This window comes from Oenanthe melanoleuca, chromosome 5 (genome assembly GCF_029582105.1).
Source record: "Oenanthe melanoleuca isolate GR-GAL-2019-014 chromosome 5, OMel1.0, whole genome shotgun sequence".
In the NCBI taxonomy this organism is placed as follows: domain Eukaryota; kingdom Metazoa; phylum Chordata; class Aves; order Passeriformes; family Muscicapidae; genus Oenanthe; species Oenanthe melanoleuca.
In genome coordinates, this window is record NC_079339.1 from 57335977 (window position 1) to 57349055 (window position 13079).

Here is a 13079-nt window from a genome sequence, read left to right on the forward strand (position 1 = left end):
AGCAGCAGCTCCTGGGTAAACAACCTGCTGCTCCCAAATGCCAGATACAGCCAGGAAAGGGTGGGAGAGCCCTGCTGGGGGACTCAGGAGAGGCAGCACAACTTCAGGGACACAGCTCAGAGCCTTCCCCTGCAGCTGCCATGCCCATTTCCAGGGATGATGATGAGCTGGAAGGAACAGGGGCCAGGTTGGTACAGGAGCCAGGCTGGACAGGCAGCACCAGGGAAGCATGGAGTGGGTTCTGCCAGTGCAAATCACCTCTGAAAAAATAAATAAATACCAAAAGAAACCCAAAAATCCATTTGCCAGCATGTGAGCATCCCCCTTTGGGTTTTTTCCAAGGAGAGCATCCCTGCATGCATTAGCTATTGTCTCCCTCTAGTGCAGGCAGACACTGTCCTGTCCTCATCCCAGCCCTGGGAGCACACCAAGCACCAGCTCTGCTGTGCACTGATGAATCAGCTTCCCACACTTTTAAATTTGTTTTTTCTCTCATCCCATTTTGTCCTGGCAGATGCTCAGAGCAGGAGGGATTTCTCAGTGACCAAACCAGCAAGGCAAAGCTTTCCAAATGGGAGATGAGTGGTGTTTTACCCAGGGCTGGAGAGGAGAGAGAGATGAAACAGCATCCCTCCCTCTTCCCAGGGCTCCTGGGGAACCAGCCTGGCCTCTCCTCACCCTTCAGAGAGGGGATCAGGCTGTGCTCAGCTGAGCTCCTCAGGGCATCTTTGCACAGCTGCCTTTAGCACTTCTGTACATCCCCCAAAGCAAAACCAAAACCTGCCTTAAATCCCAAAACAAAAAGATCTCCTGCTCCTCTCCAGGCAGAACTGCCACGAGAGAAAGGGAATGATGCTGCAGATCTCTCCCTTTTCACTGAGCACTGCAGCAGCACCTTCACCCCTGCCCTGCAGCTCAGCCCAAAGTAAGAGCCTGGAGACACAGCCAGGCTCCCAGGGCAGCATCCAGGCACTGCTGTCTGCTCCAAAAGCATTTTATTTCTTCAATTTATTCAGCACTTCCAAACCCACCTTTCCAAGGAAGAAAGGACATGACTTTAGCTGCAGAGCCCAGTTCCCATTGGGATGATGTTTCAGAGGAGCTTCCCAGCATGGGTGGCCAAGGGGACTCCCCCGAGGGGCAGGAAAAATCAGAGCACAGGGACACCCCCAGCCCAAACCATCAGCACTGAAGCTCCTGGGTTATGTTCTAAAATAATTTTAAACCAGTCAAACCTGCATGGATCCATTTAACTGCCTCCTACACCCCAAAACAGGTGTATAGACACCTGCTAAAACCTCTGACCTCAGCCTGGGTGAGTGTGGAGATCCTCCAGGGTTCAGGTTTTCCTTGGATCTGCAGCTGCAGGGGTGTTTTTCTGCTTTCTACATCAAACACCTAGACAAGTCAGGCCAGTGGTATTTGGGTTTTAACTCCATGGAATAACAGCTCCATGGAACACAACACAGCTGGAGACCAGGGGCAGCTCCTGCTGTGAGGAAACCACATTTCCCAGTTTTTCCTCCCTCTTCTGAGCTATTTCACAGCTCTCAGCAGCACTTGGCATGATCCAGATCACTGGAACCATGTAAGGAAGAGGCTTCTTTACCTCCTGCCTGGTGAAGGCCAAATTATTAACTTAAAAAACAGCACAGAGGGGAGTGTGAACAGCTCAGGGTGAGCAGCTTGATCTGTTTCACCTCTGCCATTAACCCCAATTAATGACTGACCCCTGTTTTATTGCCTTCCCTCAGATAATCACACCCTCAAGTGCTCTAAAAAACCAAACCACCCCTCACCTTGCCCATGCAAATCCCACAGGACTGGGAGGTTCCCCTGAGACACAATCAAAGACAAGGTAACAGAGCATCCAAACCTGAACTCCTTCCACCCCAGACTCCCATCCAGGGGGTGGATTTGGGACAAATGGACACAACTCTGCTCACCACTGGCTTTGCCACATCCCAGCTCCCAGCTGTTCCTCCCCCTGGCACTCCCTGACCTTTCCCAAGACACAGAATCACAATCCACATGGCACTTTGATGGGGATTTCTTGTGTTTTAAAACCTCAATACATTTTCTTTAGAATTAAATCTCACTCTGGACTTGCCAAATCTCCCCAGTTTGCCTCTTCTCAAGCTGGTGCCTCCTCCTCTGCCCAAAAACAAAGCACAGTGGGTGCAGCCTGATGCTCATTCAGGGGAGGGGAGAGGTGGAAACTCACCTGAGTCATCCAAATTCACTTGAAAGAAGAGAGCAGGAACACCTTAAATAATAGCATCCCTTTATTTGCTGACACCATTACAAAAACTGATTACATTAGCAACCAAAAAAAAAAAAAAAAAGAAAAAAAAAAGAAAAAAAAAAAAGGAGTGTTTACTTGAGGTTGAAGTCAGAGGCAGCTAATCCCAAAAATGTAATTAAGTAAAACAGTGTACAACATCAGTATTAAAATGTCATTTCCCATCGGTGACTTTACCACGTTGGAGTTTTCTGAACAAGTTTTATTGAGCAAAATAAGATAAAAGATTATGTGTTTACTGTCTCTCCAGGAATGTAAAGGTCTAATTATCCAAACAGGTTTGTTTTTATTATAAAACTAAACTCTGGAGGTGTCTACAGAGTTGGGTTTTTCTTTAAATCAGTAGTCTAACAAGGATTAGAAAAGACAAAACTCTGTTCAGTGTTTCTGACAAAGTAGAAAGGGTGAAAACATAAATAAGGCTTTAATTTGGCAAAATATAATACAATGCCTTCTGCTATCCTCAAATGAACCATTCCCCCGTGACTTCACCCTGCAGGAGAAACACAAATCACAGGTCAGAGCAGCACTCCCAGGGGAAAATCCAGCACCCTGCCTGCATTTCCCTGGTGCCAGCTCAGGAGGAATCCCAGGGAAATGAGCCTGGGGGTGGAGGCTGAGCAGGAACAGCCTCCCAGAGCAGAGGCCAAGGAGCAGCAGTACCTCCCTCCCACCTGAACACCCAGAACCCTCTACCAGCTCTGCTGCCCTTGAGTCACAAAGGCAGGAGAATAAAAACCACCTGAATCAGGAATACAAGTCCCCATCCTCAGCAGATGAAAGAGTTCTGACATTCCTTGTTCAGTGCTGCCTTCCAAAACAAACAGCTCCCAGTTCAGACCCAAACCTGCATCAGCTTCCTTAAAAAGTTCAGTGTCTTGAGCTCATCCAACCTTCAGCTAACTCTGGGTCATTTAACTTTATCAGCACAAAGGTCCAGGTTCCCAAGCTGGCTGTGCATTCAAAATTAAATTGCAATTTAATTGTAAGATTAAAGCCCTGACCACGTGTCTGTCACTGGATGAAGAGCTCATGCCAGGCTGATGCTTCAGACACCCAGAGCCAGCCACTGCTGGCAGCTCACTGAAACCCCAGTGGTTACTTTACATCCTCCATCCCAAAGCAACCAGAGCATGGGAGTACAGACTGTTTGCTGGTGAAGCAAACAAAGAGGAAAAAAGGCTCTGGGAGAAAAAACTTGGGAAGTAGCAGGGAATAGAAGGGAGGGGTGGAATTACATCCCTACAGAGGGACACAGGGACTCAAGATTAGTCTCAGCTAATTGACACCTGCACCCAGAGGGGAACAAATCCAGTGCCTACTATAAGATTTTATGATTTGCATGTGGAACTTGGATCAGTATTAGGAAAAGATTCTTCACTGAAAGTGTTATCAAGGTCAGGCATTAGAACAGGGCAATGATGGAATCTCCATCCCTGGATTTAAAAGTGCTGTGGATGTGGCACTTGGGGACTTGGTCAGTGCTGGCCTTGGCAGTGCTGGGGGGAATGGCTGGAGTCACAGTCTGAGAAGTCTTTTCCAACTTTAATAATTCACTGATTCTATGATCTGATTCTAAACAGTCTCATATTCCAACATGAGAATTGTTAGTTTGGACAAAGTCCCACCACAACACACCAGTGGCCTTCCCAGCAGCTGAACTGGGGGGGCACTGCCCACACCCACCTGGCTGTAGTGTCCTCATCCCTTTGACAGCATTTGGCTTATTGACAGGAGCAGCTTCTTGAGATGACCCACATCCTGGGTGAGATTCACCGCCACATTCCGCCTCTTGTCACTCAATTCCTGGAAGGAGGGAAAAAGGAAATCATTAAAAGCTCATTTACAACCTAATTACCAAGAAAGCCTAGATTTAGATCCTCTGTATAAAATTACAACTCGTGGTCAGATGGGAACAATTCTTGTCAGTCAGAGGGTTATGGCCATGTTTAGGGAGAACATGGTTCAAAGTCAAGTCCCTGTTCCAGGGAATCACCTGCACATCCTGTGTGACTCCAGCACTCCCTGCTTCCAGGAACTGTGCTGGTATTCCCAGCTGATCCAGTCTCAAAGGTTATTTCCCCCCAGACATGGTTTATAACACAGGTCAGGGTGCACACTGACCACCTCTGACCCCACAGCTGGAACTGCAGAACTCCTGGACCACCAAGGACTGGGTGTGACTCAGGATCTGTGGGATGGTGTCCTCAGCAGTACCCAAAGCAGCTCCAGCTGTGGAACAGCATTTGGAACAGCTGCCTGGAGATCCACACCCTTCCCCACCCACAGACTGCCATGGATTCACCCTCTGCCCCAAACCCCTGGGAAATTCCCACTTGCCAGCAACACTTGGATGAGAGCTTCACAAAGCAGTGCAAGCACCAGAAAACACAGAGAAAAGGAAAAATGAAAGCTACCATGAGCTAGAACATTTCCTGTGCTGAAATGAAAATGCTGAGCTTGTGTTTTGAAACAAAAATAAATTCCTTTTCTTTTTTTCTTAGGAATTGGACAGTTTATTAATGGGGAAGTGCCACAGCTGAAGATGGACTCCCCCTCCTGCCTCTCTGCCTGCCAGCCTTGCTGGGCTAACAGTGCTGTGTAATCCCTGTTTTATTAGCTTTATTGATTACCTCCCCCAGAGATGCACAGAGCACTCCACATCTAACACACACCACACTGCTCCTTACTCAGCTCACAACACAGACATGCAGATCACCTGCAGGAGAGCTTTTCCTGGAAATTTAACAGCTAAAAATAAGCAACTCTGCCATGGTGTCAGCAATGCAGAAGTACCCAGTTCTCCACAGGAGCACTGAGGTGTCTGCAGGCACCCAGCATCCCTCAGCCCCACTCTGGTGTTACCCACAGAATGAGACTGATGCATAATGAGGGTGCAAATCTCTCCCCAGAGCTCCAGGGAAATTAGAGGGAGCTCAGGGAGGGCCATTTTCCCTGCTCCTATTTGGCTGGAAATGCAGAATGAGCAGTAAATCAAACTCAAGCACCTGCACCATTACAGAAATGACTCCGAGCTCAGAAAAGAGAACAAAACAATCTACAGCAAAGCTCTTACTCCTGTGCAACTGGTAAACACTTTTCTACTGTAAAAAAAATCATTGGGATCTGTATTAGGGCAGCCTTAACCTGTTTTACCCTTATTAAAGCAGAAAATCAGGTCTGTCAAGGCTGAAACTTGGCTTAGCAGTCTCACACAGACTGATGGAAGTGGAAAGGCAAAGGCAATTAGCAGCCCAGTAGATGAATTAATCCAGCACTGACCAGAAGGAGCAGCAGCACAGAACCAGCAGGAGCAAGAAAGGAGCTCTCCAGTCCATTCCCAGCCCCTCTATGGGAACAGCTCCTCCCTCCCTCCCTCACTGCATCTCTTCTGTTTTGTGACCTCACTAATCTCAAGCAGTGTTCACTCATGAATTACAGACACATCCCCAATCCTCCTGGGGCCAATCCTGACTAGATCCCAATGGATTTGGGCTCAGCAGAGTCCTCCAGCAGCTCCTGCTACCCCAGAGTGCACAGCTGCCTCAGACAGCCACTGCTGAGCCCCAGCCCTGTGCCCCTGCAAGGGGAAATTTAGGTCAGACACTCAGAAGAAATCCTTCCCTGTGAGGGTGGGGAGGCACAGGGTGCCCAGAGAAGCTGTGGCTGCCCCTGGATCCCTGCAAGTGTTGGATGGGGCTTGGAAGGACCTGGGATAGTGGAAGGTGTCCCTGCTCATTGCAGAGGATGGAACTGGACAATCTTTAAAGTCCTTTCTAACCCAAACCATTCTGGGATCCTGTGACTCCAGTTCTTTGGGGCATGAGGATGAAGGGAGGAAGAGGATGGTAGTGGGGAAGCCCCTGTGATTTCAGATCCAGCAGCTCAAACAGGAGCTGAACCGTCTGGACAGATTCCTCTCTGCTGTTTCACACATATGGCATTCCCAGTTTCCAGTGATGGAGTGCCCTGCACTGAGATTTGGGGGAAAAAGAACATTAGATTTCACATAAGCCTCAAAATAAGCTCAGTGCCTAAGCAAGCTGCTGAATATAAATGACTTCCTTAAAGCACACTAAAAAGCCCCCTTTAGTCATCAGCTGGTCCCAAAAGTGACAAAGCAGCTGATTAGAAACCCCAAATGGTCTATTTTTAAATAGAAAGAAAAGGAGTCTAAAGAAAACACTCTGAGTGTGTTTGAGGGTTTATGCAAGTATCATTTCTCAATTTTGTGGGCTGGTTCCAGCACCCAGAAGGAACAAATATGTTCATTTTCCAGCATGTGTTTTCAGGTTCTTCATTAAAAAAAATAAAAATGAGGCACTGTTGCTAGGTGGAAGTGGCTGGAAGACTTTCTTTTTTGATCTCAGAGCTATTTTGTGCTGGGTTTTTAGGCTTCTGGGGAGACAGTTTCCTTTTCTCCCCTCAAAAAGAGAAAAAAAAAAAGGCAGCAGAAAAGGCTTGGAGAAAAGATAATGTTCTAATTCCAGCCTCTGCCAATGGCTACCTGTCAAGAGCACTGCTCAGACAATTAATGTATTTTTACTAATGAAGGCTTAATTGCAGGTTTATTAGGACTGTTTTTCCACACTCCTCTTTAGAATGAAGCCATGGATATTCTGGCAGAAACCTGGGCTCCACAATGTGCACAAGAGCAGAGCAATGCAAGAGCCAGAGGGGTTTTGTGAGTTAAGGCAATTAAGCCAAACGAGCTGGTTTGGGCAACCACAGGGCACATCTAATGACAGCCCAGAGCCACCAGCCATGGCTGATGGCATCACTGTCCCCATGCACCACATGGACAAGGCACAAGGGCACAGCACACAGAGCTGGGCATTGGCTTGAGGGGGCTTTTGTCTGCAGACAGGGACACACAGCACCTGACTGGCACCAGAAACCCCTGCCCTCCCCAGGAACACAGGGAGGGCTCAGCAGCCCTCTCATCCTCCAGGAATCAGCTCCCAGACTTGCCACATCTGAATTCTCCCAGGCCCAGCTGAATTTCTGGCTCAGACACAGGGAGCCCAGTGCAGGGGTCCATCAGCATCCATGGCTGATTAGCCTGGAAAAGCCATTTCATTCCTGCTCATGGCTACAAAGGCTTTTCTGCAGCTCTCCCCACAGGACCCCAAGTTTCCTCTGGCAGCTGATGAAGCCACTCAGGTTCAGCAGCTAAAAGGAACTGATATAAATTATTTGTCCCATCAGCTTCTCTCCCCCTCAAATGACAGCAGCTCCACCCACTCTGTCCCTCAGAAGACAATGGGTAATGAGTTCCATTGACACCACTGAGCTGGGAGAGAATCTCCTTTGCCTTCCCCTTCCCAAATGCCTTCTGGAAAGCCATTCCAGGGCTGCTGTGAAAGCTCTTTTCTCCAGAGATGGAAAAAGCCAGAGACAAAGCACCCACCCAACCCCATGTGCAGGGGGTGTCTTTAGGGCAACACTCTGAGCACCAGCTCCACAACCACCCACAGGCTCAGGTGAGTCACCTGCAATTCCTGGAATGCCATTGCTGGAAGATACAGGAACACCAGCAGTCTGCAGTCACCCACCCACAGCACTCAGGGTGGTCACTACTGAAGCTCATCCTGGCAAGATTTTGCTGCTGGGCCACATCAAGGTCAACACAAATTGCCAGGACCAGCTGAAATCAAGTTCTGGCTCTTGGCCACAGCTGCAGAGGAGCAGAAGGAACCACGTTCTGGCAAGAGACTCTCTGCCTGAGTGTTACAGGTTGTGCAAGACTGTCTCTTTTGGCATTACTGATGTCAGAAGGGCCAACCCAACTTAGTCATCAGCAGAGTTATATTTAGCTTCCCTTTTCCCTTCTTGAAGGGACAAGTCTGGGGATTTCCCCACTTTTGCCCAAACCAAACCAAACCCATCAAAAGCCCAGAATCTCTCTCCTCTCTCCTTGCAAATCTGAGCCACAGGATGGAGGTCACAATCCAGACAGCAGCAAAATTCCCAGTGAATCCTGGACAGCCTGGCAAGCACTGGGATCTTCACAGTCACCCACCAGCAGCAAGCATCCTGCTCCTCTGCTGGACCTCACTTCCCAAAGCTGCCACTGTGCCTGGTTTGTGTGGCCCCTGAGCACACTCACCGAGTCTGTGCAAACGTCGCTGTTTTCAATAACATTGGCATCCCCAAAAACCTTCCCAATTTCTCTCTCCAGAGCTGCCAAAGACTCCTGGGCCTGTAAGGGAATGATGTTATTAAAAAAAGGAAAGGAAGCAACAGCAGAAGCACAACAATTTGCAAATCCCCATCCCCCTGAGAGCACCAGAGACACAGGAAATCACTGCTCAGGAGGAAATCTGTTTTATGCCAGATTTGCTCCAGGGACCAACCCCTTTGCCAAGACTGACATGTCTCCTCACAATCAGCATGTTGCATGTCAGCCTGTCTGCATCTGAGAGCAACCCTACAGGGAAGCTTTAACAGCCTCGCATCAAGTTATTAGGTAAAAAAATCATGCAATAAATTTCACAGGTGTAGGACTCCAAAACCCTAACCCCAGTTCTGCATTTATGTAGAATATACCATGAACCATGGACATCAGCACAGTTGGCTTTACATGTCAACACCCAACATAACTGTCCAGAGCAAAATGTTTTAAATTCTTTATTGCAGCAGGTTTCCTTTAGCTTCTCACCTCCTCCAGAACTTCTGTGATCATCTATCCCTGTCCAGGATAAGATAAGCTCCCCTAACAGCATTTCCCACTCCAATCCTGGAAGAACTCAGCCCCATTTGCTTAATATGCTGAAGGAACAAGGTATTGCAGAGCCTGGAGCCAGAGCCCAGCCAATCCACAGGCTACTCCTGTCTCCATTTATCAACTCTCCCATGACAGCTTTGTTTCTGGAGTGACAGCACTGAGACCTCTCATGCCTCAAGAGTTTCTACTCCAACCCATCACTGAGGAAAAGCACAGGAAAGCCACCTGTTTGTCCCACAGATATAACTTTTAGGATTTGCAGTCCCTGGAGTTAATAGTGGATATGTCACCAGGTGCAAAAGGGCAGATGCTTTGTAAACCACCTTGCAACCCTCTGCCATTTGAGGCTGGATTTAAAAGCCTCAGGCTGTAGTGTGGGTGGAGGGCTGTGGGATGGGCTTTTGCTAGGCTGGGGTTTCTTTGAAATAAAGAATTATTTGTCAGCACCAAATCACCACTTGTTCCTATTGGCATAAAATTATCATGAACAGAGGAGTCTTTCAAGAAGGATGATTAAAGAGAGCTTTTAGTTGCAGTTTCATAATTTCTGTAGGTAAAGCCCTTACAGTCCCAGCCAGTGGAGCAAGACACCCCACCAGGCAAGCAGCTCAAACCATATTCTTCAAACCATCATTTCCAGCACTGCAAAACTACAGACACTGAGGGGTTCTGCTAACATTTGTGCAGCTGCTAAGGGTCTCTGCTTACCTTGGGCAAGTCACCAGCCACCTTTTCTCTCTCATTTTGATCAACTTTGAGTTTTGATAGTGTTTCGTTTAGCTGTGTTTTCAGCTGCAAAACAGTAACAAAGCAAAATCAGTTTCCCTCACACACACAGATCTCATCTGCCTGTCCCAGGGATTAACCCAGTGCACACGGACTGCAAAGGGAGGAAGATTTACTAACAATTACTGCACACACTGGATTAGTCAACATGTATGATGAGGTTTACAAGGACAGTCAAGGAAGAGAGACTCCATCTGTAAAGATAAAGAATAGAAACTACAGAAGACAAAAACGTGGTTGGCACTGGCTTCCTCACGAGTGGTTTCAACTTTGTAACTCCATTCCAGGAGGAGCATCAGCCTCTCCAGCATCCTTATCACAGGAGTCACCCAGACTCCAACTTAATTCAGGGCAAATATGCAAAAATGAAGATTGTCATCTTCCTAGAGCAGGCTAAACAGTCTCTCTACTGCTGAGCAAACTAAAAAGCTCTACTTGTCATCTTAATAAAGCACTTCTTACTACAGCTATGTTGACTTAACCAGTCTGTTAATGGCACATCAAGGCATGAGTCACTGACAGGGGGATATTAAGTTGTCGATTGTGTTTAGATTCAATCCAAAAAAGTGAAACTATTTCAGTCAAGAGGGATGAATACTTCATACCGGCTGCAGTCAGTACTTAAACTGCAGCCTTGCAAAGGATACACAGGTTTTTAAAGGATATTTTGATTGCTCTTCAACACAGCACACAGAACCAGCCACAGCACTTGAGGCTTGAGCCTCAAACAGAAGTGCTAACAAGGAGCTGGAGTGCCAATTTGGTTGGATTTGTGCCTCTGAAGTGTGCTGTGCTAATGTTCACTATTCCTGCTGTCAATCTTCCTGGAAGCCAGCAGGAGATTAAAGGAGGGAACAATGGGCTACTCAGAGCCCTGAATTCTCACTGACTCCAAACCTACACATTGTATTTGTCTCACCCTTGGAAGGCTTCCCCCTTTGGAGCACCTGGGCTGCTGAATGCTGGGCTTATACATTTTGGGGAAGCTCCTCTGCAATTTCAGCTTCTCGCTTACCTTTTAAATAGGGGGGACCCATTCTGAAATCCCATAATTTCTATTCCTCAGCCTCCTGCTGCCACTCACAGAGTCAGGACAGCATTCCTGAGCCAGCTGCATGGAGGTGCTTGTTTAACACATCCTCACACTCCCACCAGCACAGCCCCATCAAACTGCACTCAAGCTGCCCTAGCAGGGAGCTCAGCTTTTTGAGCTTTGGTTGTGCACAGACATAATAAATTGTTGCCTCAAAGAGGTTAGTGTTTACTGATAAACTCCAAGATATGCATTCAATTCCCATTTCCCTTGCTTTCAGAATCAGAAGCTTTGCTTGCTGAGCCTAGTTTAAGCAGATTGTTACTGTGCTGGTGGTGATTTTTCTAAATCAACTATTTCAACCCAGTTACATCAGTGGCAGCAGCCTGGTTGTCTCATCATCCCACAGATATGGTGACAGTGACAACCCTCCCAAATTCTGGCTCAAAAGCAGGAAAGCACTGGCCAAACACAAGCAGAGGAAGGCTCTGACTGCTCCTGCAGCCTTAAAAAACAGGTCACTGAAGGAAGTGAGAAGGGAAAGGGCTCAAAATGGAAAACCATGCATCCTCAGGTCTACCCTGTTAATCCAAGTCCTTCTTGAGAAAGCTGCTATAGGAGCATTATTGGCTGGGAACATTTCTAGCCAAACACACTGTAACACATGCAAGCACCAAGCCAGCACAGCCATTCAGCCACAGCAGGGTGTCAGCAGCTGAATGGCTGAATGCTCTGAATTAATCCAACTTTGGGTTTGGCCAATTTCTGTTCACACAGAGCAGGATGGGAAAGGCTCTGCACAGTCAGAGCACAGATAGCACTGCTGCATCCTCAAAAGCTTTGGGGGAAAAAAAACAATCCCCACCAGAGAATTATCCTCCAGTTAAACCAATGAGAGCACCACTTTTGTTGCTCCAAGAACGTTACAATTGCTCCTGCATATGTCTACACTGCAAATCTTCTCAAGAAGTTTCAGGAATGGAAGTCTTACAGACTTTGGGGAAAAAAGTCTTAAGAACCAGACATGCTATTGTTAGGAGCAGAGAAAAGAGACAAATTGTAAAAGTCAAGACTACATAAATGATTTCAATGGACAAAAATATCAAGCTGAAGAGGTTAGCAGAACAGACAGGATTTGAAATAAGTCTCCGCTTCATAGGCTGGAAGCCTGGTTTGTGCCCAACGGAGAACAAGCTTCTTACCAAATTTAACTCTTCATTCTGTCTTACTGCTTCAGAATATGAATCATCAAGTTTTTTCTGCAATTCAGTCAAGAGATCTTTGAGCTGAAATGAAGTTTAGAGTTTTAGGATTTGTCTCCTTAGTATGCCTGTTCTCTTCTGCTCAGTTATTAGTGTGCTGCTCTAGCCTAAGGTCACAAGCATACAAACTCCTCAGCCACAGGGGCTAAGCACTAGGTTAGTTTGCCAGCCAACTGGTAAACAAAAGGAAAAATAAAAAAAAGGTACACAGCTTGGACAATTATGTTTACCTCTCTGACTTCTGAAACATAAGTAGATCGTTCTATTTCTGCCTTTTCTAGTTCACTTTCCAAATGTTCTCTCTCTTTTTTAAGCTAGAAACAGAAAAACAGAGTTAAAACAGATGTTTTCAGTGCTTTCTTGCAGTATCATTTGCTTGCTTTATAATTGGCTGTAAATTTCTATCAAATATTCCATGACATTTAGAGAGCATTTCAAGCCCAGTTGCACAGTGCAGATTTAAACACCAAAAATAAGATAAAAAGAGAAAGAATCAAGCCCATGATTGTCAACAAGCAGTGAACTGCTCAGTCTCACAAGAAAGAGCCCCAGTGGGTGAGTACAGAAGTAAAATCAGAACAGTTTTCCAGCTTCTCTGCCTTTTAAAAACACTGCCCCAAAGGCTCAGGTTAAACTGCAGCACAGGCTGTGCCACTGGCAGGAGGGAAGCTCAGATTCACAGCACAAGCCTAAATTGTGTTTCAACAACAGAAAGCTTCAAAGGCAAGAAGAAAAAACCACCTGCACTTACAGTTTCAACTTCTTTGTTTTCTTCCTTTAACCTCTCCACCTCGTGCTGCAAAGAAGTGACCACGGAACGCACCTGCAGTTTGGGGGAATAAAGATATTTAGTTGGGCTGGTCTAAGACAAACCCTGCATAAATAAACAAGACTAGATCTTGTAGATCTAAGAATATTAGAAACTATTTAAGAATATTAAGGATGAAATTAGAGTGGCTGAATAAAATA

At 46.7% G+C, this 13079-nt stretch overlaps 1 protein-coding gene across 18 annotated transcripts in view; it reads right to left on the reverse strand.

The window, feature by feature from the left end:
• Positions 1-2284: 2284 nt before the first annotated feature.
• KTN1 (kinectin 1) overlaps positions 2285-13079 on the reverse strand; it is a 73760-nt gene continuing 62965 nt past the window's right edge. For 10 of the 18 annotated variants that reach the window (XM_056492810.1, XM_056492825.1, XM_056492811.1 and 7 more), the window contains 7 exons: positions 12862-12933; positions 12341-12424; positions 12051-12134; positions 9738-9821; positions 8412-8504; positions 3989-4108; positions 2285-2795 (listed from right to left, as the gene is read on the reverse strand). In XM_056492810.1, the coding sequence (XP_056348785.1) occupies positions 4004-4108; positions 8412-8504; positions 9738-9821; positions 12051-12134; positions 12341-12424; positions 12862-12933 (522 nt within the window). In that variant the 3' untranslated portion in view covers positions 2285-2795; positions 3989-4003. The remainder of the gene's footprint in view (positions 2796-3988; positions 4109-8411; positions 8505-9737; positions 9822-12050; positions 12135-12340; positions 12425-12861; positions 12934-13079) is intronic. The other 8 variants (XM_056492821.1, XM_056492826.1, XM_056492824.1 and 5 more) reach the window with 2 other exon arrangements.